Below are 24,646 nucleotides of genomic sequence, written 5' to 3'. Positions count from 1 at the left end.
TCGTCACGATCCATTCACGCTAAAATTTTATTGGCATTCCGTGATCAACAGTAATATGCAATTCCGTGATTTCAACAGGTGGTGATTTTTTTGAGAGGCTAAAAAAAAATGGAAGTATGAGTCTAAACAAATCGCCATCTAGGTTGTATGAAATTCATTCATTTCTCAAATCGTCAACTTTGCTGTATGAAAGAAGTAATAATAATAATTGTCAGTGATTTCTTAAAAGCTACATGTATTTGAACGAATAGTGCTATATATTATTCTTAGAACGTTTCTCGATGTTATCGATAATTAGTGCCTTTCGTTTAAACAAAGGAAATCCTAAACAGGCAGAGATTTTTGCGATTTTTATTTCCGTTTTCTTTTAAGTTTACCTGACTCTTCCACCGTCAAAAATCTCAGCATGGTTGCCTTTTCAACTGTCTTTTCGTATTAAAAAATGTGATTTAGCTCACCCTGTCGCGCGTAACTGCTTCCTATCAGGAAATCTTACCAATCTCTTTCGTGTTTGGTATATTACTTCAACAATTGATTATGTAAATAATTGGTGACTCACGTTTCAGAGAGATTAATATCCGGACAATTTTTTTCCACTGGTAGGGTTTTCCAAAGCTAAACAAGCTGAAGTTTTCATCTTCGATAATCAAAACGCATGAAAACATTGGAGAATAACCTAGGTCCCTAACATATGTTCCCCCCTGCTTTGATTTGCAGGTTGAATCTTGTGTTTAAGTTATCTATTTGCTCTGCACATCGTTAAAAATTTAAACTTCAGGTTGTCTTTTACAATTACCTAATATTATGTATTGTGACTATGAACTGGCGTTAATTAACTATATGAGCTCACGAGCAACTGAAGAACTCCTTTCCAAGCAAAAGACCGCAGTAAACAGATTAATTCGTCTGTTTTAAGTCAGAAGTAAGCAGATTCTTTCACAAATTGATACCGTCTTGTTTTGTTCCATTTTTTTCGGTGCATTTACGCGCCTCTCTAGAAAATTAAGATAATATTTATCCTTTTCATATATCAATACTTCATCCACTAAAAAGAGCAGACTGTAAAGGAAAACCGAGTTGTGTCCTTTTTATTATTATTATCTGTTTCATTTTTCTAGAGCTGCAGAGATTGAACCTTTCAGTTAAGAATTTGAGGCAGGAGATATTTTGTGATGGCAAGGCAAATCAGAGAAATGTCCTGTACAAGTAGTGATTAAGCGGTGTGGACTAAATTTCTCGAGTCAGAAATCCACTGACAGCACTATCTCAAGTGTACGCCACTAATTGCGCATCATATCTTCTTCACACAGCGCAGAAATGAAGATTGTCTCCACTGTGGGATGTGCAATGCTTCTCGTGGTTTTGAGTTTTGGTAATAAGATTATATAACTTTAATTACTTTAATTTCCCTGCTTAAAGATTACATATAACAGCTTTTAGAAATCTTATTGAAATATGTCAGCATCAAGAACATAAGTGAAAAAGTTAAGAATTGATTTGCAATGTTTGTTTCTCATTTTAGCCCTAGCATACGCTATTCCCGTTATTGTCACATCTTAAAACTATTTATTTATCTATCATATTGTTATCAATTCGCTACTTTGGATTTTGTATTGGCACTGCAGCATAATGAAGTCATGGACATCAAACTTTTCTGATCAGAATAATTTTTCTGTTGGGCGCAAATGATTAACGTAGTTGCAACATTCATTACTATCTTTCCATTAGATTTGAGTAGATTATCTTGATTGCTAAAACTCGGAAGTTACAATTCTTGGTGAGACCCCTCCAGTCTAAAGATGAACTTATCAACAGCTTCTAAAATAAACGAAAAAGCCATACCGATTGAAGGAATTGATTACCTAAAAGAAAGTTTTCTGCCTATACTTAGGGTGTAGTTGAAGTTGTGAGAAGTCGATGGAGTTAGAAAATATTTATCATCGGTACGTTTTTTTAACAGGCCGAGCATCATCAATACTGCATGATCGACTAAATGATACAGATTTGACAGCAGGTGATTATTGTTCATTTGTACGTATAAAATAGAAACCAGAAACTGCAAGGGACCGCGTACGATAAACGCTGCCCACGTAGGATCTACAAAAGATCTGAAAATAGCCAGTATATTTCTTCCTGTTCAAAAGGCAGGGTTGGCGGACAAATCTTCTGGGCCACATTTTTAACGTACTGAGATGCTCGTCTATACTAAGTATAAATTTTTGTTAAGATTATGGCTTATAACAGTATCTTTACGTTTCTGTAGCAACTGAAGATCATTAAATTCGTCTGTAAATAAAGATTTAGCGAATTTCAAAATAGAAAAAATGGGTCATTACCTCATATAAGTAAAAATCTGTCATTTGCAGAACTCGGGTAACTTCTTCACACCTTAACAACGTCAAGATATTTTAAGTTGCTTTTTTGATTACTTTAATTGTAGTTCCTTTAGGTAGAAAAACGGCAAAATTGAGATACAAAACTGAAATACCGCTTAACTGCTACTGAGAAATATTTAGATGGATTCCGAATTATATAATGTATGACGTCACTTTTTTTTTGAAAGAGTCAAATGGTCGATATCACAAAAGAGCCGTCACCTAATAAAGGACAAACACAACAAGATATATCTAGTTAAATAGCAATACATTTTTAAAAATTATTTTTCAGAAGACAAAGGAGAGAGGTCCGCCGTATTAACACCAAGATTAATTCTAGTGAAAAATTTGGTACAAAGAGTGACAGGTCTCAGTGACACTGATGTTCTTGGTGTTTACAACTACGGTTGCTGGTGTGGTCCACGAGGACAAGGAGAAGTCGTGGATAACTTTGATTAGTACGTATATAAATCTACCATATTAATTACATTGAGATTGGCTTGCTCTCTACCCAAGTGGTCTAAGAAAAGCTAGCGAGTTGTTTCTTTTCTTTCTGTTTCTTTTTCTATGTTTGCTTTTTTCATTCTTTTATTCTTTACCTTCTTAACCTTGTCTTCTCCATTTTGCCCGTCCATCTTTTTCTTTTTCATCGTTAATTTTGCATCTTTTTGTAATTAGCTGTTGCAAAGTCCATGATTTTTGTGAGAACGAACTCCGAGACAATGACAAGTGTGGTGGTAATCTAGATAACATGAACAGAAACTTCAAGTACGATACGAATACCTACAGATGTTGTAAGTTTATTGATATTTTGTGCAGAATATTGTTACTTGAAACTGTAGAAAGTATTTTAAGTTATCCTTTTGAGTTGTCGTTGAAGCCAACAACAATATAATTATATTTAAACAATCATGAATGCTAGTTATGAGATGTGATCTAAACAATATAGAATGGGAAAGATTACTATAGTATCCAGCCACAGTTCAGTGCACTTCTAAAATCTTATGATTAACGGTTATCCTACAACATCGCGCGGGTTTTCTAAAATTAGACAATATTCCTCAAGAATAAATCAATCAATCAATCATTTATTTTAACAAGTTTCGTCGAGTAGCTAATAACTCGCTCAAAATTAGAAAGTGTATAAATGAGAACTATAGTAATTACAGCTATAGTTATTATTATATTTTAGCCAATAATGTTATTCTATTTTAAAACAACTTAATAGAGATATGAAAATTAGCAATAAATACATAATATGTAATTTGCTAAGCCCTACAAAAAAAAGTAAACAACTATAAGATTACGTGAAACGTGACAGAGAAGCTAAAAGACACGTTCTACAATCGTACCACAGAAGCTCCAATCTTGCAATTTACTTATGAAGTCATTTACATCACTTGAAAGACGTACCTGAGAGGGCAAACTGTTCCATAACTTAGTTAATAAATAAGAGAAAGAGTTCTTTTAAATTTAAGATTAAAATTAGGTATTTCCAAAGTCGAGCCCTCTCCTCTATGAATGAGCCAAGAAATTCAGCTGATTAATTTAGTAAGGTGTCAATTGCACGTAGTTTTATGTTGGCTGATAAACTGTGATTATGCAGCGTTTAGCAAGATTTCAGAGGAATCTTAACAAACTAGGTATATCATAGCCGGGATATCTGTTATGTACAGATGATACATAGCAGGGTATTCCTGATCATTATTTAGGAATCATGAAAAATGGTGACAGAAGAAATGTTTCCTAACTAAAAATGCTTGTTTACGTGTATAAAAGCATTTTCTTTTAAAGTAAATTACAGCCTTCTTACATTATAAAGCCCCCAAAAAGTGCGCATGCAATAGCTTCATAGATTGTCACTTGTATCCCAGTGCCCAAAGGGGAGGCGCAGTGGCCTCATGGTTAGTGCGCTCGTCTCTGGATCGAGCGGCCCGGGTTCGAGCCCTGGCCGGGGACATTGTACTGTGTTCTTGAGCAAGACACTGTACTCTCACAGTGCCTCTCTCCACCCAAGTGCATAAATGCGCACCGGTGAACTTAATGCTGGGGTAACCCTGCGATGGACTAGCATTCCACTTAGTGGGGAGTAGAAATATACATAGTCGCTTCATGCTACAGAAACCGGGATAAGCTCCAGCCTGATGAGCCACTTGGCTCGTATGCAGACTTTACCTTTTTATGTCAGTGCCCAATGGTGACTTGTTTTCGTAGCTCCAGTGAGTGAATATCGTTCAAGTGATGTGGAGGCGAACAAGTGTAGACATGCTGTGTGTATCTGCGACATGGAAATGGTCCGGTGTATGAAGCACTACAAAGATGCGTTCAGCTCCGATAACGTTGGATGGGTAACATCACAACACAAATCATGTGCAGTAACAGGTGGACGATTCTGTGAAACTTGAAATGAAAACTTCAAATTTCTAGGGATATGGTTTGTTTTGTATTTCTTAGCAGACACTTCAGTTATTGGTGAACGCGGTTTAAACAAAGCAACGTCCACCTTCTCCTAAAAGGTTAATTAAACTTTTCAATCCCCTCTTGGAGAACTTTGATCTTTAGTTGTCTCATACACTCGAACGACAGTTTACACTGTTATAGTACAACTGAACAAAGTTATCAATTTAGCAGAGAACTGACCAGAGGTTGGGGGAGCCTGAGTAGATATTGCGGCATTTCATCGTTGTTGTTTGATTGTGCTTGTTTTTGTCTGTCTATCACCTGGAATTCAATGCACGTTCGTAGAATAATTGTTAAATAGGCAATGCTTGATAGTCTTGATATAAGACTGTTGTCTTCAGTAGTTAGGAAATAGATGAACTAAAAAAGGCAAATGTATTTCAAGCCACACATGGTTGATCAGCATTACAGAAAACTGAGACTGGTTCAGTATTTTTTCGTGCACCCAGTCATCTGCACTACACTTTGTATACAAAATGGAGGTCATCAGGGTCCTGAGCTCCTTATTGTGTTAATGTATAGTGCTGTTAATTGCAGATGGTGATTTCTGCAATACCAAAGCCGATGTAGTTGTTCTTATTCAAGACAGTCAGGATATTTCCACAGCGACAGTTGGAAACATAAAAACCGTGGTGCGAAGACTGCTGACTCTTCTAGGTAGTGAGTCAACTGACTTCACCTTTGCACTGGCAACGTACGCTAAATCGAGGCGAATGAGTTGTTTTGGCAGCGCAACCGATACAATCAGTTATATGGACAGAGAATACAATCATGGACGTCGTGGTACTAAAAACCTTTTAAAACGGGCCCTAAGTAGAATGATCTTAAAACAATTTCAAAATCGACGAGACGACAGAAAAGGCGACGACACAGCAAAGGTGATTTTTACTGTTATTTCTTTCCCGATGTGCACGGCCATTTGAAGGTATTCAATTATAGCCATGAATACTATTCAGGATTAAAAATTTAAGGGTAGAATGTTACAAATTTTGAGACATTTTGCCTTGTACAAACACTACGAGTTAGCAGATCACAAGTATTAAATTCTGTCATTCACGAATGGTTAACCGTGGCTCTCATTTTTTTTTCCTTTAAATTTCAACAACTGTCAAGATTCTAGTAATATTCTCAGACGGCAAAGCGGAACATGGAAGAGGTGCGAGTGGAAACATTATGGACACCTTCAGGCTTGAGAAAGCTGCAAAACTGTTGAGAGTCAATAACAAGGTTAAAATAGTCGGAGCCCTTATTCCCAACAATGACAACACAGAACGAATACAGGAGCTAAAAGGCATCGTAACTGAACCAAATGATGCCATAGACGAGGATTTTACTTCTAGCAACCTTAACAACATCGCAGATCTCCTTGCAGCTCGGGTGAAACGATTTGTAACCTGTCCGGGTAACACTGAATTTTATTTTAATTCATGTAAATTAATTAGCGTAATACAAACTACTCAAGATGACACAAACTATTTTATGAAAAGCAGAAGAAAATCCAGGACAGAACCTTTGATATAAAAATTAATGTGTAGACTGCTCTCGATACAATTTTAACGGATTGTTCTAAGGTGTGCAGAAGTTGAATTATTATTTAACAACGCGCGATGTTCTTTTTTCTCGCTTGGTAAGAGGGCAGAATGTGCTCTTTCGAATTTTTCGTTTGCATGGCTGTACCGCCACATTCCAAATTTTAACCCTTTGTTTTTCCGAGAAAAATGCGTCAGTATCCTTACTCGTTTTCAATCTGACCATTTCCAAAATAGAAATTCCTGCCAAATAATTCATTTTGAAAGGAAAACATCACCGAGGACATATTGCATATTTGCCGTTAAAAATCGTAACTCCTGTGAATCAGCAGTAACTCAACTCAATAGTCCTTTAAGCCAAAAGAATAACACTGTTATATTCTGGCTGTTGTCTCAGCAATGGTAACTTTGGGTGAAATATTTACTCCTCTGCAAGTGAGCAGTGCAACGGAACCAATTTCCATTCCAGTTATAACGAAATAGGATGGAATGCCATCAATCCGGCTACACGGGCCACGAAAATCTGGCCATATTTACGCGTTGACTGTATTAATTAAAGTGTTTCTTTAAATAAGAAGATAAGAAAATGACCGACCTAGAATAAAGTGGCTGTCATATCAAGGTGAGCGTGTTAAGGAGGTGGCCGTAATGCAGGGTTTCACTTTAGAAAAGATTCTTGTGTAGTCTATCAAGTTTCAGTGGCGGTTGCTACATTCATAATCATTTTGAATATTTCAACAGTTACATACACAATTGAAGTTTTCACCGAGGAGACATTTGTAAACAACGAGTACAATCTGAAAGTTAGGATTCAAGGACAGGGGGACAAACAAACTGAAGACCACGCCTTGACCGAGCCAACAACAGAAATGCAAGGGTATGATAGGACCAGGGTGTTAAAATAATTGTTGTTGATGTCGATATACAGATTTGGCTTAAATGCTGCTTTTAGTATGTGGATAGAGTATGTAACACCCAAATCTGTTTATAGGTACAACTTATCCAAAATTGATACATCACGTAGATATATATACCACTAAAACTCAGGCCTTTCTCAGTAGTGATCATTTTCTTTCCCAATCCCCAGCGTGTGTTGCTTCTCTCTCAAAAGGGTCCAATTGAGTCCTAATTTGTTGCAAGTGGTTACAAACGAAATATCCGTGGACTTAAAATTTTAGGAGATCAAGGATGACGCATTTGATTGTTATTTACAAAGCACTCTTTGACCGATTTTTGATAGTTTTTGTTGTGGTTGTTTTCGTTAGAGACCTGTTCGTGATTAAAGCCGAGTTCTCCGATCTTGATGTTGGAACTGTGAGGAGGGTTCATCTATCAGCAAGTAGAAAAACCCAGGGAAATAGTGTGTGGAGCCTTAAGAAGGTATTAGGGTATTATTTCTAGTTGAAAACTCCATATATGTTATTTGCCGGCTGGGAGGTCCGTATAGTGAAAAACTGTGACCGAGGTCTTAAAAATGCTGCCCGAGGCCGCAGGTCGAGGGCAGCATTTTCAAGCCCGAGGTCACAGTTTTTCATTATACGGACCGACCCTAAGCCGGCAAATAACATGTTTATTTTTTTTCCTGCAGTTAATTGGATAATTGGTTTTTTCGAACTACTTAATGTTAGTTGCATTTATTTCACCAGTTAAGTTCTCCAAAATTGTTTTTACGGTGTGAAATTTCGTGCGAAGTTTGAAGTTTTACTACAAAAACAATTTCTGTCAGTCGTTGCTTTTAAAATCACTTGAAATCATACCTTTCTACCGTAAATTGAGTAGCAGAAAGCGAGGAAATTCGTTAAGTGTATTCCACAGAAATTCTCCTAAATACAGCTACGATCAGAGAGGTAAACTCGACTGAAATTGACTCAAATTTTACGGCGAGAGAAACACAGGATTACGCGCCATTACAGCGCCAAGCTACAAACAACCTAGATGGATGTGTAAAAAAGGCAAAAGATTGACGATTACGGCTAACTTTTAGGAGCGAAATTTAGGCAGCGGGGAAAAAATCCGGCCCGTGGGCCGTATCGTAAAAAGCTGAACCGGTCACGAGCGTATGATTAGCCAATCAAATTCGAGGAATTAGGATTCCGGCCCGCTCAGATGCTTGAGAAAAAAATAACATGTTTTATTTGTCCTTGCTAGCGGCATGATAACATATCATCTTTCACATTTTTTTACTGAGCACAAAATTTACCATATTTTATTATTGATCTTCACTCAGACAGGATCCTTTTTTAACCTTGCTGATCTTAACACCATATGCAGGCAGCACTCGTGTCGGTTATAACACGCCCCCCCCCCCCCCTCTCCTCTCCCCTAATGAATGGCCACACCGACCATTAGTTCCTCTGTAACTCAGTGGTTGGAGCGCTTGACCGGTAACCGGGAGGTCACGGGCTATGACTCTTTCTTTATCTCACGCTCTCATCTTTCAATTCCCATCGCTTGAACTAAACTAGAACGTATCATTGATGTTGTTCTACTTAGTTTTCCAAAACGTCAAGGAAATGGACGTCAAGAATAACCGTTTTTTGTTTTTGTATCAGGTAAAGATTAAAAAGGGAGGGCAAACGGTAACCGCAGTTTTCAATGAAGATATTCCCGCCTGGCCCCTTGGTCAATGGTATTCTGGTAAGTTCTAATTAAAAAATGTTTTCTAACAGTAGAATATATCTCTCGTGTCAGCATTTTTCCGACCATTGGCCCACTTTACCAGCTTCAGAAGTTGTCGCTCTAATCTGTGAGATGCGCTTAACCCTTTCACCCCCGTGAGGAATACCACATATTTGTGAGACAGTAGTTATAGACACAAAGACCACCATACAATATATCTTTTGAAAGGTATTGTTTGTGGAGTTCCATAAATAATACTGACAGCCATAGAGGAAGTTACAGTTTGAACTGCAAAGCATTCAAAACGAAAAAAAGGGTTGAAAAATATCTTACTCCTCCCATAGTTGAGGTATATTCCTAAACTATGTCTTGTTTGCAGCTCTTGATATGTCGGTGATAGTCAGATATTAACTTAACCATACAACTGTAAGAGATAAAAAGAGCGAAAACTGTAGGGATGATTAGTCAAGTCTCACATAAGAGGATGGTATGATTTATCAAATACCCTTTTGCTGTTATAATGTGATACAAATTGTCCAAATGTTGAGCATGTAATGGCAAAAACTGAAGCATTTTTGGGAGGACATGCTAATGTCCGACCTATGTAATTGAGAAGCGAGGTGGTCTTCAGGCAGGCTGGATGGCTGGCAGGCTGTTCAAGATATGCAAAACGTTCTTAAATGAACTTTCATAACAGCTGCCTGAACAGCTGGCTTGAAGCTAAGGAAGCTTGGTTATGCTAGCTCGCTCGCGACTCAGGCATATATTCCAATTGGCGAACATTATACTACATCAATTATTTTGTACGCGACGATCGCAAGCCATTGCAACCATAATGTATAAAGTCAAAAATGGTCTAGCGCCTCCTTACATTGCGGAATTATTTGTTCTTACCAATTCTCAGTATTACCTTAGAAATTCTGATTTCACCATGATACCCAGATTTCGGACTGTTGCCTATGGCAAACATAGCCTGACTTACTTAGGCCCTGTCATTTGGTCCAAACTCGACAAATCTATTCGATCTTCTGAATCATTGCACCCTTTCAAAAAGCGCATCAAATTGGTTGATTTCACAAGCCTGCTGGACAGTACTTGTAGAGACTGTTCTTTATGTAACAACTAACACTTGATCTTACTGCATGACCCTGTTTATATATATATTTTAAAACACTTACAAACGTACATGAATTTCATATTTTATTAATTATTAGATAAGTAATCGTAGTTAGGTGTCCCCAATTAGTATACATTTTATGCTAACGACTTCGACACGTTAATAAAGTTCTTAATTTAATTTAATTTAATTTAACGATTGTTTAGATCGCAAGCTGTGTAGTGCCCTTGCAAGCGTTAAGTATCTTTAACTGTGCAGAAAATAAACCATCTGGTTAATTTTGAAGATTTCTTTTATCATTCCCATATCTAATCCACTTTAAGTCAATAAAGGTGGCATGAAGGTAAAGGCGGAGAAATAAATGAATAAAATCAGGCTCTTCCAGCTACTGTTGTAATCTCCTCAACGCAACGTTGTTTAACATAAACTTCGACACCGTTAAAATAAACGCTTTTCTTAAAATTAGCAAGATGCTCTAATGATGTTGTTTACTCCTTTTCCAACTTCACCTTTGTTATATTCCCAGCTTCTATGAAATAAGGTTCAAGGCTGTAAACCGAACTGACCAATAATACTTTCGGAAATGGCAATGTATATAATGATATTGAATTAACTGAACTGAGATTTACAAGAAAAAGAAGTATAAGTATTTAAATAATATAATTTTGCGTCTTGTTTTGCAGCTAGAGCACGGGCGTCTAATCCACCGTCTGAAACGTAGCGGTCAGCGGAATGGGAATGAAGTGCGAACAAGCATGTGCATAAATTGCCGAGAACGGAATGAGCGAAGAATAAATAAATAATTAATGATAATATTAAAGTAAATAATGATAATAATCCCGTACTTCAAAGATTAAATTGTTGTTTCATCCTAATTCAAGTCTTATTTTTATTTGTAATCTCTATAATCCAACTGATTTTGTAATTTTCTTCTACCTCAAGGAAATTTAATGGCTTGGCTGATGCCGTATAACATAAATTGGAGTTTAAATTTAAATTTACCTGCAAGCTACTAAAAATATAGTAATCCTTCCAGATTATATAGTCAATTAGGTTTTACCATCTTGTCATTGTAGGAAACCACCTTGCAAATCAACAAAATATTCTTGTCTAACAAACTACGTTGGAAGGTGGCCACGCAGAAGTTAACTCACCAGCAAAATTCCATATGCATTGTGTTTGACATTTGAGCCTTGTCACGTTTTATTTGTGATGATCGTTTTGTTATTCCCCGAAACCTTTAAGAATAGATGTTTATTCCCATTTTCTCTCGTTTAGTCCGTGAAATTGGCTGCTAATCTATATATTTTTTTGTTTTTGTTTGTTTTTTTCTATGGATTCCTGGAGCGTTTTTGTTCCATAGCACTCTGGATGTCACCGTTATCATATCGCCGTCAGCTTGGAACGCATTTTAAGTCCCTGAGTTATTTTCTCTTCCAGTTCCGACTTCGGCATCATGTTAGCTTCACTCTGACATCTCTAAGAAAGTGGTTCTATCGCACTGGTTTCAAAATTGCGATTTTACACCGCTTTCTCTTTGGCGAAGTAAAACAAACAAGAAGAAGAACATATAAGAAATAGCGTAGTGGAACAAATACGAAAACGGTATTCCGCGTTGACAACATTTTACAAATAAAAACAGTTGTTCATTTTTAGCTAGGTGCTTGACTAAGGTTACAATTTACTACATTTTACAGTGATTTCGATAATTTATGAATCGGATTAAGCCACTGTTGATGTTAGTTACACGTAAAAATAAGCTTTAGTAATTTTCACAGATGAATCCACGTTTTTATTAAAGTTCCCTGTACAGTTTTCCAGTTTTGGAACTGATCTCACCACAAGTTTCTTTTAAAATGTTGTGAGTGGTAGGCTCACTGGCCTGTCAGCGGCTGTCATCCGTGGCCACATTGACACCATGATTAGGCAGCTTTTTGATGCCATGATTGTAGCATCAACTAATGAAGAGTGGGTATAATGACTCATCAAAATCTACGGCTTGGAAAGTCCTGAGCTGTACTGGAAACTATTTTGAGTCACCTTTCACATGTAGTGGACGGGATACCCGGGGGAAAAAATCTGAATTTAAGGTAAATCCATCGAAATAGAACTCACAAAAGCTTTTCTTTCAAACTTTACCTGTTGGCTGTTTATATCAAGGTAACTTACTCTTTGAAATAAAAAAAATAGCGATACCGGTATTCGTTTAGGAGCAGGAGGACCTTCAGTAAGTCCCATAATTCCTTAAATTATCAGCTCTCAAAAACGTTTATATTTGAATCGAACGATTCACTTTACGCTTTGTGAGAGCAGAAAAATAGGGAGAAAGTTAAGCGAGAAAGAAACATAACAACGGATGTATTGCATCAATGCAAACGAGCAATTTCATGTACGTTTCATGATAAAGGTGCTGTTATTTCGTCGACAAGGACTCAATATGTTTCAAGCACGCAGTGTTCTTGAGCCACATATTATCTTTTACGAGTGCTAGCTAAGCTCTCATTTTCAGTGATATTTTTTTTAATCTGCAAAAGAAATTGGTTTATAATCACCGTATAGAAAGAAGATGATCGCTGCATTCAAACCAAATGAAAAATCATTAGGTCCTGGTACTCGTTTCCGAGAAAACGATGATTTGTCTCTCTCACAAGCAAAGCCGTTTAGAAAAAGCCACCACTTTGTTTATGTGCGCTCTCTAATTTTGCGGGATGCTCTGCGCAGTAATCAACTTTTGATAGGCATGATAAGACGCAACTTTTGGCAAAATCTAAAAAAATTCTGTAGGTACGGTTCAGAGCCACCTTAAATTTTCGAACATTTTGAAAAGTCGATAATATAAAAAAAATTTCACCCTGCCGTTTTTGAATTATAAGTCCCTAAAGCTGTAATTAAGGTTGTTTTTAGGAGGTAATACTGTTGCTATGGTAACCTATCGCGTCACGAAAATGATAACAACGTTTACCAATGATTGGGCAGTTTTTTGATACCATGATTGTAGCATCAAGTGATAAAGAGTAGTTAAAACGACCCATCAACATTTAAGTGTTGGAACTGTTTTGAGCCACCTTGAGGTTCGTGTCTATGCCGAAAAATACAAGTGATTCGAGGACATACCGCGGTAAACCGTTAACCACCGTAAAGCACTCGAAAGCTTTGTATAAGTAGGACCAACTAGTATAAGTTAGCAAGGGAAAACAAAATTTTTATTGCCAAGTCAATAATTCCAACATTTGTGCGTTGCACCGAGGATTTTTTTACAAGTATATTGGTTATAAGGGATATTAAATATAACAGAAACTTTCCCTCGCCGAGGCTTTGAAGAATAAAACAAAATAAATAACATCAAATTTTAGGGATGGATAAATGACAAATAAATATAAATAAAAATTTACCCGTCACAGATGATAAGTTGGGTTACGACCAGATCCTCTATTCGTTGCCAACGTCAGACGTTGGTTGATTCTTTTTTTGGGGGGGGAGGGGGGGGGGATTCCTTACTGGATTTTCCTCAAGCACTCGGGATATTATGATTATTATTTCATCGTCAGCTTGAAACGCATCTGAAGTTCCCAGATCATTTTCTCTTCCAGATCTGACTTTGGACTGGAATTTACTTCCATTATGATACTCCACCGAATTGGTTCTGGCCTTAGCTAATGTTCTTGGTCACATGTTTAAAATATTGGTTCAATACTCTAGGAAATCCGCTGCTATAGATGACGTTATCACCATAGAAAAGTTGACACTTGCGCCGCTTTCTTGGCCAATGAGTACAAATAAAGAAAATCCAAATGCTATTAACTTAATCCGAAAATTAATGGTTTTAAACATTACAGATGTAGAAACCATTGTTCCTTTGTAATCTAGTTGTTTTATCTTGCTTACAGTTTACACCTTCTAATAGTGATTTAAAACAATTAAAGTAATAAGTAAGGTGAACTCACAGTTAATTTTGGTTTAAAGAAATCTTTAATAATTTTCACAGATGTATCCACGTTTTGACGTCAGTCCTTTACCCCCCTCTTTGCGATTGCACACAATATCATTAAAGTGCCCTTGGGTCCCTGAATCGGGATACCAGATTTCCCCACAAGGTTCTGCCAAGGGACCTTTAGAGGGCTGACCGCGCTGCCAGCGGCTGTCATCTGTGGCCACAGTGACACCAGGAGACCCTGCCTCGGTCCATTTCCACATTCCACTTTCTTTACGGAGTCCAATGTAATAGTGAGTGTAACTTCCGGTCTCCTTCACTTTTTGTTTTAGGTAGCCCTTGACTTTCTTCCACTCGTCGGTCGTTTCCATGGTAACTAGGTGAGCTCCCATGTCACGACACGCGTCACGGGCCTCGTTCCATGTACTGTCAACGTCATGGAATGTGTAGCAGTCGTTCACAGTACTGGCGCTACTTGAACCTTCTGTAGCTGAAATATTCAATCACGCAGTCAAATAAGAATCTTAATCATAAAAACAATCAATTGTTTTCTCATTTTTAGTTCATGGATGACGTCATCTATGGGCCTTTGCAAGCACTTTGATGGCGCTCACTCACTCACTCACTCACTCACTCACTCCATTCTAATTTATTTATTCATTGAACTTGGATTAAACAATTTTCCCCTTCCTCCCCTGCTTATCACTGTTTTTGTCAAAGAGTATTCAGCTCATGTTTGGCAGGTTTTAGAGGGGACCAGAAAGGTGTAAGTTTTGGTCCGATATTCGGGAGAGCCTGGGTGCGAGTTCCGAAGACCTCTAAAATTGAGATCGGCCATTTTGCTACTAATGTGTTTCGCATTTTAAATATTTAGTATTTTGCCTATGGGCGTTTGCTAACACGTAGATGAAAGCTGAGAGAGGTATTTATGATTGTGGTCATGTATCGGTCACAACAGCGCGGCCGGCGAGTTCAAAGAATTGATTCAAGACAAAGTTAGAAATTGAGATCGTGTTTAGTAGACGCGGAATTTGAAGCGAAGCTTTTTTCTTGGTTAGAGAATTTGATGGTTTCCACTCGCTTTCTTTCCTTGTAGATTCCGAGGTAAGCCAAGTTCTTGTTAAGTTTACGCTTCACTGTTTCTGTATTGTATTATTTTTTCATGTACACATTGAAATTCTGACGGTGCTGGTATCGGAAGATTTAATTTTTATTTTAAAATAAGCTTATTTCTAACAAAAAATTCAAATTGCTTTATCTCAGTTTAATTTTGTTCTTCACACTACATTTCTTCTGTATTCTATGCAGTTTGACCAGAGTGAACATTTCTTCATGGATGGTGTACAAGTCAGCATCCACGATCGAGTAAATATACTTTAAAATTTGAGTGATGGATAGACAAATTAACTCTCAAGAGACTGTGTAGATCTACTTTTTGCGAGAGAGATTTACTGTAGAATCATGTTAAACACAAGCCATGTCAAACACGTATGGTGGCTGGTAATGTGTGTGGAGTTTTATTTTGCTTCTAGAAACGATATATGTAAACAAATGAATCAAAACTTGAAATAAATATAAATTGTACCTGTCAACAGTCCTTTTGAATATATCTGCATTGCTGGTGAAATTAACACAAACAATTTCCAAGATAGGAATGATTTCCATGGGAGGGATGCTGAAAACTGTCTGAAATGATTCTTATGATATGTCGAGAAATACTTTCCTCTCTATTCCCGTTTACCAGCTGGCTAAAATCAGATTGTTTACGTTTGCCACGGCATGAAATAAACAAGAGCTGGGCAATATCCGCGTCCCACTAAAATAAACTAAATTGTGCAAAATATTCTTGGTATTCTCAAGATCATTGTCTTAAAATTATGGATGACAAAACCGTGTGACATACTTCCTGCGTAAATGCAATATAGCCGTTTCATAATGCAACATTTGAATGTTAACTGAACAAGCACCACAACCAAGTTACCTTGACCCAATTTGGGACTGGTGAATATGGTGAATTCTCATTTAATGACCTCATTGTGCAACATACTGTAGAAGGTGTTTGACGTTATTCTCTCAGAGGAGAGTTAGGAACTATGATGACTTGTACAATAGCAATGTTCCAGTGCCACTCAAAATATTCTATTTCATTTGAAAATTTATAAGCAGGCTGTCTGTAATTTAATTTTTGTATACTTACCTAGTTACACTGTACATGTACTACTTGAGCTTTCAAAAAGTTATTTCAAACATTACCAGCTATAAACTAATGATATTAAATAAATGTAAGCAGGCACATCCATGCTCTGTGGACCTATATTTTGCCTTGTCGTGGATTCTTCAACGTTCCAAATAACTTTCAATACTCCCAATCCACCAATTGCTATTTCTTATTCGACTACTTTTTTCTAGACTAATCCAATTCATCCATGAGCTGGCTGATTAACTACATTTGCTGCGATATGTAGCCACCCTCTAATAATAACCTTCCAACAAAAACCCAGGTCTTTGTGAGTGGGTCAACGGTGGCAATGTGTTTGGAAATACCGAAGGGTCTCTTACACGTTCTCGAACAGCTCTTATCCTGCATAGGTCTTTTATATCTTGCAGCTGCAAGGCACAACGCACAAGCTTAAATGCTAACTGCAGATTCTGGCCAAGCCGTGAGATAGAATCAGATGGATCCAAACAAGGTACCCGGATGTAAAACTGAAACGTTCTCAGCTGACTAAGTAAAGCAAGCAAGGACGGAGCTTACCTAATCACAACTAGGTGAAAAGAACTGTCTTAACAAAGAGTTAACTTTAAGCATTACTTTGAAATAAAAAGCTTGACTCTACAAAAAGAAAGTGGTTTGCTGAGAACAAGTTTTAAGACACAAGCTTTGGCTAATTCTGTCGGTCTCCTGGCTGATTTGTTTCTCGCTTGCGTCACTGACAGCTTAGCTCACTTGGGGTAGTCTGGAATATTCATTTTGGAATATTATAAACATACGAATATTGGGATGTAAGCGTTTGTTTAGTGACTTTTTTTAACTTTTGATCAGTTGAAATATATTAGATCATTTGTTCTGTTTCCGGAGGCAGAATACATGAAATGCCAATAAATCCCATGCCAATAAATTCGAAAGTTCTAACCTTTTGATAGATGTAAAACACGAAAGAACATCACAATGAACTTGAAAACCACCACTGACTTCATCTTCAACCTTAAAAAGACCAAGTTAAAATTAGACAAAAACTATCTACATCTTTCTGCTGACTTTCAGTTACAATCCAGGTTGAATAATCGTGTTAACAAATTAACAGTAGATGACATTAGAAAAATCAAAACACGCAAATACTAAGTAAGACGGTACTCTTGTAACTTACGTTGGACGATTACACTTTGTTTCCTGACTTTTAGAGTGAAAACGTACTAAGCGAATCAGCACTCTAACCTTACTGAACGTGCACAAGAATATGACTCTATTCTAGCTCCACAAGGAACTTTTTCTACGTGACATAACTGTTTACAGGTCTTGCACAGTTAATGCTTGGCTAGGTTCGTGTCTTGTCACGCTGCCTGCTGCAAGACAAACAACTTAACGAAGAGAGCAGAGTGAAGAGAGCAGTATGTTAGGGAAACGTCGTTTATTTATTAAACATCTTCAAATGAAAACTCTTTCCTAGTAAATCAAAGTGCACTCAATCAAATAACAACGAAATTGTAGAAAAAAAATATATTCTTCCTGTTCCAAACGGTTCGATTTATTTGTGTCAAAAACAAAAGTTGGTGTTCGATTTGAGTGTTTCCTGATCGTAACCCTTATAAATTTGGAGTAAGTGTGACATATGCAGGTAGTTGCCCTCTGGGCAGGTCAATAAGACTTCACCTTTGGTTAACAGAAGAATGGACACCAGACTAAGCAAGTCGTCAGTTAGAAGTTTCTAAGAACTGAACTGAAATGAAAATCACTGTCGAGAAAATAAGCACGAACAGCACTGTGTATCAAGTAGTTTATTCAAATTAAATCTCAACTCTCTACTTGTAACGGTTATCAGGCTGGTGTGTCCTTAATTATGAGATATTTTTATGATTTTATTTCTCTGTTTACTTTCTGTTTGTTTCTTTTTTCTCGGTTTAAAAATACTTTGCCGCGTATCTTATTTTTAGCTCTCTTCTCTGTGCTTAGAAGTGTCATGAAGCATTTTTTTTCCGCTCTCAAACTATTGTATTACAAAAAAAACTTCTTATTCCAGTGTCTAGAAAGCAATTTTTGGCTAGAAATGTTTCCTAGAAACTAAACAAGCTAAATTTAGAGCTTACATCATCAAGAAAACATACGACATAGAACCTGAATGCAGGTCCTTTGAAATATTTCTGCCAGCTTCGTTTTGGAGGTTGAAGTTTCACCATTAACTGTTTCCTCCTTGACGTATCATTAAATATTAAGTGTCTGGGTGGTTTAATGTTTCGCAGTCACCTTATAATTGGTATTTTCTGTGAACCGGCATTAGCCTGTAGGAGCTTAGCAGACACTGAGGAACACTTCTTCAACGAAGACCACAAAACAAATCTTGAGTTATCCGTTTTCTTGAGTAAGGTACGTTCGAATTTGATTCTTTCACATGCTGATTTCGTCTTGTTAAGTTATTTTCGTTTTCACTATATTTTTAAACCTTTCATCAAATCAAATAAATGCGATATTTATCGGTTGGGAATGCCAATATTTAAACTAAACCACAAAATCAGGTAGATCAGACTCAGTTTCGGGTCAGCTCATATATCAACGGGCAGTAATTGTTAATTCTACAAGTATTTATTTCGTGAGAGAAATCACGCGATAAAAGATACTATTATTTAAAAGCACGGTAAACTTTTAAGAAACCTTAAATAAGGACAGCACCATATTTGAAATGATAAAAAAACTTGCTTAACTGGGAAATTTTATCTCGAAAGTACTCGAAATCTATTTCCTTGTAAAGCGTTTCAGTGGCAATTTTTGAAAAGCAACTAAAAGATTTCAAGAGAGAGACTCGATGTCACAGAATTGAAAGTACAAAATATCCTGAGGATCTGCCATCGGCGATCTCAACCACAATCATGATCACGACTTCGGCCATTTGAGATCTCCAAACTTGGTATACCAAAAAGTAATTCAGTGCAAACAGAACACTGGTATCCACAAATGGAAGCTGCCTGTATTTCAGTCGTGACCAACAAAAACATTGTTCTCAAGATATATTCTTATAAAGTTTTTCATTAATTAGCACTAGGTAATATCTTTCTAGTTATATAGAATAGATAATTGTAGAAGTTTTCGGACTTCTGGCCAAGTGCTCTTATCATTGAAATTAATTTTTCCATTTCTTATTTTCAATACGTTCAAAACTTCTCGTGACCACTTTTCTTTCAGACAAACTGCAATGATTTCCCCGTTATGTCAGAGCAGTACTTATTTTTTTCAAGTCGTTCCCTGAAGGAATCAAATCTTGTTTATTCAATACTTTTCCCATTGAGAATAATGAAAAGTCCGCACTGTGAACATTTCTGATCATCAGGTCGATTATCATTTGTTGAAACAATAATTCGATTAAAAAAAAAAACTACCTTTGTCGCCCTTCTTTGATCAGCTTAAACCTCATGTGTGTCAGTAGTAAGATATAAAACGAACCATTTCTTTAAAACAAGTCGAACACGTTATTATCATTAAAATATATAGTTATATTTCTTGATCAAGAAATATAATTTGAAACTGAACCATTTTTTGACGAATGTGTCAGGTGGCAACAAATCCAGGCCTCTTACATAGATCTTCCCACGAGCTTTCAAACTCTTCTTGGTTTAGTTTGTCAACTTACAATGAGTGTTAAATTTCTCGCACGCTGATTGGCTTACCCCTATCATGAATGATGACGCCATCACTTGCCTTATTTGATAAATGCCGTCAACTTTTTTCCAGTATGTTATCAATTAGAGAGCAGACGCATAATAAGCTGGCAACAATTTTTTAAGTACAGTGAGAAAATGGATCTAATAGATTTCTTGTTCAATTTTCTCATTTTACTTATGAAGTTTAATCATTTTAGACCACCCGCTTCGTTATCGAAATATCATTACCCTGTAAACAAGCATATATAATGAAAATGTCTTGTCAGAGCAATTCATACCAGTAAAGCAATATTTTACTGCTGTTAAAGCTGTGCTACTTGCAGACATCTGTATCTTGTTAAACTAGCGATATTTTAATTTGATTAGTTCTACAATCACGTCATTAACTACCTGTCATGTTCTCTTTACACAGGACAGAGATGAAGATTGTCTTCACCGTTTTTGTGGGATGGGCAATGTTTCTAATGGGCTTGCATTTCGGTAACTTTCCTTTTTATATTTTATGCATCTTACAAAAAAACGACATCAAACAAAACATGGCGGAGAAAAATTCAGACTACAACACAAACTCCAAATTGTTTTCTTACTAATTTTACATTTGTTTTCAATTTGAAGCATTTCTTCTTTAAATTTTTATTTGTGGAATAACATTGCTCTGGAATAATGAAAAATATTGGATCATGGAAATTGTTTGCGCTTTTAATTAGCGTTCTGGGCCTACAACTAGTAAGTAAGTAAGTAACCTTTATTTAAACACGATTAGTAATTAAGCTTGCAGCTTGTGGGCTTGTGTGTAAATAAACAATAAAGAATAATTACAAAATAAGAATTAAAAAATATATTTTGTAACGTTTCGCTAATTACACTGGAGTGGGTGATTAGAGTATAAATTTACAATGTAAGATGTAATCTAGTTTAAATAACAATTTGCAGCTAATAATAATTTACCTAATTATTAACATTATGTGACTAATAAACGTATACCAATGGGCAGTCGGGTCATCTTCTGCAGTATATATTCGCAAAGCTAATGTCCCTGACCAAAGTAAGATTATTGATCATCTTAGAGAAGCTGTTTACAGTGTTTGCCATTTGGCATCCAATCGGTAAAAAATTCCACAGAATTGTACCTCTGTAAGATACGGAGGATTTCTTGATATTTGATTTAAAATGAGGGATTTCCAGCTTAAGCCTGTTTCTTAGATTATAGGAGGATTGTGATTTTGCAATACGTGCAGTCATACAGGGTGGTGAATCATTGTAGTACAATTTATAAATTAGTTTCAGAATGGAGTTCTTATAATAGGGTCTTAGAGTGTCCCATTTGGCCATGGTGAGGGCTTCAACTGATGGTAGGTCTTTAGGAAAGTTGAAAATAAGCCTTGCTGCTCTGCAGTGTTGTCTTTCGAGTGAGTCGAAGTCATCTGAGCGATTCGTGCCTCCCCATACGGATATACCGTACGTGACTGCAGGGATTATAACTTTGAAATGTAGGTTTAAGTGATCTTGCTTAGGTAAAAATCTGCTCTTCTTTATGAGACTCAATTTGTTGACGAAGCTCTTCTTTAGTCCCTTAATATGTGCTGACCAGTTCAATTTATCGTCAATATCGACACCCAAGAGTCGACTTTGTGTGACCCGTTCCAGAATGTTGTTTCCAAGGTATATGGGTGGGTGGGGGCCTGTAAAGGATCCTCTGTGGATTAGCATGTATCAGTTGATTTCTTCGGGTGCGGGGTCAGCTAATTTCTCACAAACCACGCATACAACTCGGTTAGGGATTGATTTAGCGCAGCAGCGACCTCGTCTATGCTCTTCCCTATGCAGTAGATGGTCGTATCATCAGCGTACATATGGATGGTCCCAGACTAAACTGACCCCACGAGATCGCTTGTGTAGAGAACAAATGGAGTGGGACCCAGGACACTTCCTTGTGGTACACCGGAAGACACCGAGCAAAATCTGGATCGTTGTCCGTTTAGGGTCGTGTACTGCAGCCTAGATTTTGGTAACTCGTCAGCCAATCTAGTAAGAGGCCACGTATTCCAAATTGACATTGAAGCTTGTTTAATAGGATGTCATGATCTACATAGTCAGAGGCTTTCTTAAAGTCGACAAATGCAGCACCCACCACGAGACCTGAGTCTATCGCATCTCTCCAAGTTTCTGTCAGGTGGACAAGGAGGAGCTCGGTGGAGTAGCCCTTTCGATATGCCCACTGATTATCTGTTGCCACACGATTAAAGTTCAGTACATGGTCTATAATTGCATCGTTGACACATGATTCCAGAATTTGCTTGGTACGCTAAGAATAGAGAGAGGACGATAGTTTCCTCTGTGACTCTGTCCGTTTTGTCGTCTTTTTATGTGCTATTGTCAATTTTGCCGTTTTCCACTCCTGGAAGACAACGCCTGTCTTGAAGCCTAAATTAAACAGAGATGTCAATGGGGGTACTACAGTTTATCCAAGCAGTTTAATTAACCTCGGAGCGATGTCATCTGGGCCGGTTGCCTTGTTCCTTTTTAAATTCGTTATTTTATTTTTAACAGTACTTTCTTGTATTCTGATGACATCTAAGATTGGTATGCCTGTTGGGTCGATCTCTGTGTGTGCTTCAGTTTGAAGTACCGGTAACTGCGCTGCTAGTGTCGCGCCAATCGAAGAAAAGTAAGCATTCATCGTGTTTGCTTTTTCCACGTCGCAAACAGCCAGACTTCCGTCGTCCCGTTTCAGGGGCCCAATTGGTTTATGGCATTTGGACAGATTTGTTGCTTCTCTCACGAGTCTCCAGTGAGCGCTGGAAGTTTTGACCTCGTTGACTTTGTCTTTGAAATACTCCGCTTTCGCACTCCTTACCTCAGCTGTGATGGTATTTTGTAGATATTTATATTCCCGCCATCTTTGATTGTCGCTCATGTTGACCGCATCCTTGTAGAGCTTAAATCTCCCGCTCACTTTACTCCTGATATCGTTATTGATGAAAAATTGTGTGGAAAATTGTTAAGATTGCATTATCATTCAGACACCTTTTAAACTATTTACTGTGACATTTTTCTACATGAGCATATAATTCAATTAATTAATTTTCTCGTCCATTTTTTTGATTCTTTAACAGTTGTTAAAAATATTGCGTAGTCTTGATTTATCTCTTATTTCAGGATAAGAGCATTTGGATAATAGCGTTTTAAAATTTTTAATATAAAAATGTCTTTTACCAGGTGGAGCATCATCTACCAAATATAATCGACTAAAGGAAACAAGTCTAGGAGAGGGTAAGCTGAGTTTTTTCGTGAACCACATGTTACTATTATGGACTTTTTATGGTGCTCCTCCAATCAGGAACACGTATTTTGATTGATGACATAATGCCTTGTCAAAATGTTTCCCCTAAATCATGACGCGAAGAGTCTTATGGGCGGGCAGGATCTTAATTTTGCAGCGTGACTGAATTAATATCATCATGAACAAAATCTCGATTTAACTCGTAAATTGCTATATTAGATAAATGAGAAACATTATTTTGTTTGTTTCTAGTAGACGACCTTTCGAGGTGTGAGAAACAAGAATATTGATTTTGCTTGTTTTTCGCTGACCGCAATAAAGAAAGCTGCCATCTAACGGGGGCCACGCTTTGTAATGATATTCACGAAAGGTTGGAAGTTTTTCAACAATGTATTTTTCAGAGGCAAAAGGAGAGAAGAGGGCGTGTCCAGGTGTACCTGACAATGCAAGGACAAATCTGTTGGAACAATTGATAAAAGATGTGACAGGCAGACCTAACGTTTGTAATCTTTTCACTTACGGCTGTTGGTGTGGTCCACGTGGACATGGAAGATACGTGGACAACTTTGATTAGTAAGTTTGACCTTGCTTTATACCATGGAAGTCAAGAAGCAACGGTGCTATAGGACTGAAAATTACTTTCTTTCATAGGCCGTATTATTTCAAGGTAATAGCAAGTTGGATCGCAGCTTTTAGTGTATACGTAAAAAAATCCGGTGCGATTAGAGAGGAATACTGGCGGCAAGTAAACCAAATTATTATCGCCACACTGCCAGATTTTAGGGAAATTTTAGGAAGCAAGTACAAGAAAATTTAATGTTAGTATTGCTTTCTGCGGTCATCCTTACGTCATAAATTATGAAAGAACGAAAATTTTTCTTCGAGCAGGCATAAATTACAAAAGCCTCTGGGCGTCATCAAAGTTGTCACGAATTGGAAACTTTTGCCAATTATAATACCAGCATCAGCTTCACGGTTTTTGTTTTTCTTTTAATTACTCACTTACCGTATATTTCTTTTTATCATTGATGTCTTCTCCTTCTCTTTCCTTCCATTTCTTTCCTTTTTTCTTGCTTACTTCTTCTTTTACGTGTAAATATAATGTACTTCAATCAGTCAACAACTTTATTCATGTGCCGTCACTGCTAGCCGACTGGCCCTACAGGGAGCCTATTGACTGCGAACACTTTTAAATACTTAAGAGCAAATTCCCACAAAAATCAAACAAAATCAAATTTCTGCGGCAAGGCTAGAAAATTCAAATTCACTCGTCTTTTGCATAAAGCTAGCCCCTAGCAAGAGTGCAAACAAGCTGTAGTTTTTTCTTTGAAATAGCTTTGTCTTTCCGAGAAAAACGACATTTTCGATTTAACCTTCAGACTCAATTTCATGTAAGTTGGCGAGCCCCAACTGGGCTGAAAATCGGCTGAAAATCGACCATCTTCATTTGATTCGCATTTC

General features: G+C 37.1%; 2 protein-coding genes across 4 annotated transcripts; one reads left to right on the top strand and one right to left on the bottom strand.

The window, feature by feature from the left end:
* The first annotated feature begins 845 nt into the window (after positions 1-845).
* LOC145467870 (uncharacterized) lies at positions 846-10,932 on the top strand. 3 transcript variants are annotated; one of them, XM_081451479.1, is made up of 12 exons: positions 846-922; positions 1,311-1,372; positions 1,961-2,014; positions 2,668-2,833; positions 3,054-3,169; positions 4,590-4,757; positions 5,373-5,713; positions 5,949-6,237; positions 7,106-7,241; positions 7,630-7,744; positions 8,917-9,001; positions 10,784-10,932. In XM_081451479.1, the coding sequence occupies exons 2-12, from the start codon at positions 1,318-1,320 to the stop codon at positions 10,819-10,821; spliced, it is 1,563 nt and encodes a 520-aa protein (XP_081307605.1). In that variant the 5' UTR covers positions 846-922; positions 1,311-1,317; the 3' UTR covers positions 10,822-10,932. The 3 variants fall into 3 exon arrangements, with proteins under 3 accessions (XP_081307605.1, XP_081307606.1, XP_081307607.1); XM_081451480.1 differs by having other exon boundaries at positions 889-922; positions 1,119-1,372; XM_081451481.1 differs by lacking the exon at positions 846-922 and having other exon boundaries at positions 1,305-1,372; positions 1,892-2,014.
* A 2,653-nt stretch (positions 10,933-13,585) lies between these two features.
* LOC145467873 (C-type lectin domain family 4 member E-like) lies at positions 13,586-17,263 on the bottom strand. Its single transcript, XM_081451485.1, has 2 exons — positions 17,166-17,263; positions 13,586-14,515 (listed from the first exon to the last, which is right to left on the bottom strand). The coding sequence occupies exons 1-2, from the start codon at positions 17,227-17,229 to the stop codon at positions 14,070-14,072; spliced, it is 510 nt and encodes a 169-aa protein (XP_081307611.1). The 5' UTR covers positions 17,230-17,263; the 3' UTR covers positions 13,586-14,069.
* Between the last annotated feature and the right edge of the window lie 7,383 nt (positions 17,264-24,646).

The sequence above is a fragment of the Orbicella franksi genome, chromosome 14, assembly GCF_964199315.1.
Source record: "Orbicella franksi chromosome 14, jaOrbFran1.1, whole genome shotgun sequence".
In the NCBI taxonomy this organism is placed as follows: Eukaryota; Metazoa; Cnidaria; class Anthozoa; order Scleractinia; family Merulinidae; genus Orbicella; species Orbicella franksi.
Note: the sequence above shows the minus strand (reverse complement) of the source record. Positions and strands in the feature narration are given on the sequence as shown.

Excerpts from the sequence above, each read along its gene's own strand:
- LOC145467870 (XM_081451479.1), top strand. The coding sequence starts at position 1,318 with ATGAAGATTGTCTCCACTGTGGGATGTGCAATGCTTCTCGTGGTTTTG. Across the intron at positions 2,834-3,053 it reads GTCGTGGATAACTTTGATTA|CTGTTGCAAAGTCCATGATT; the intron begins GTACGTATATAA and ends TTTTGTAATTAG. Across the intron at positions 6,238-7,105 it reads ACGATTTGTAACCTGTCCGG|TTACATACACAATTGAAGTT; the intron begins GTAACACTGAAT and ends ATATTTCAACAG.
- LOC145467873 (XM_081451485.1), bottom strand. The coding sequence starts at position 17,229 with ATGAAGTCAGTGGTGGTTTTCAAGTTCATTGTGATGTTCTTTCGTGTT. Across the intron at positions 14,516-17,165 it reads TGTTTTACATCTATCAAAAG|AAGGTTCAAGTAGCGCCAGT; the intron begins GTTAGAACTTTC and ends TTTCAGCTACAG.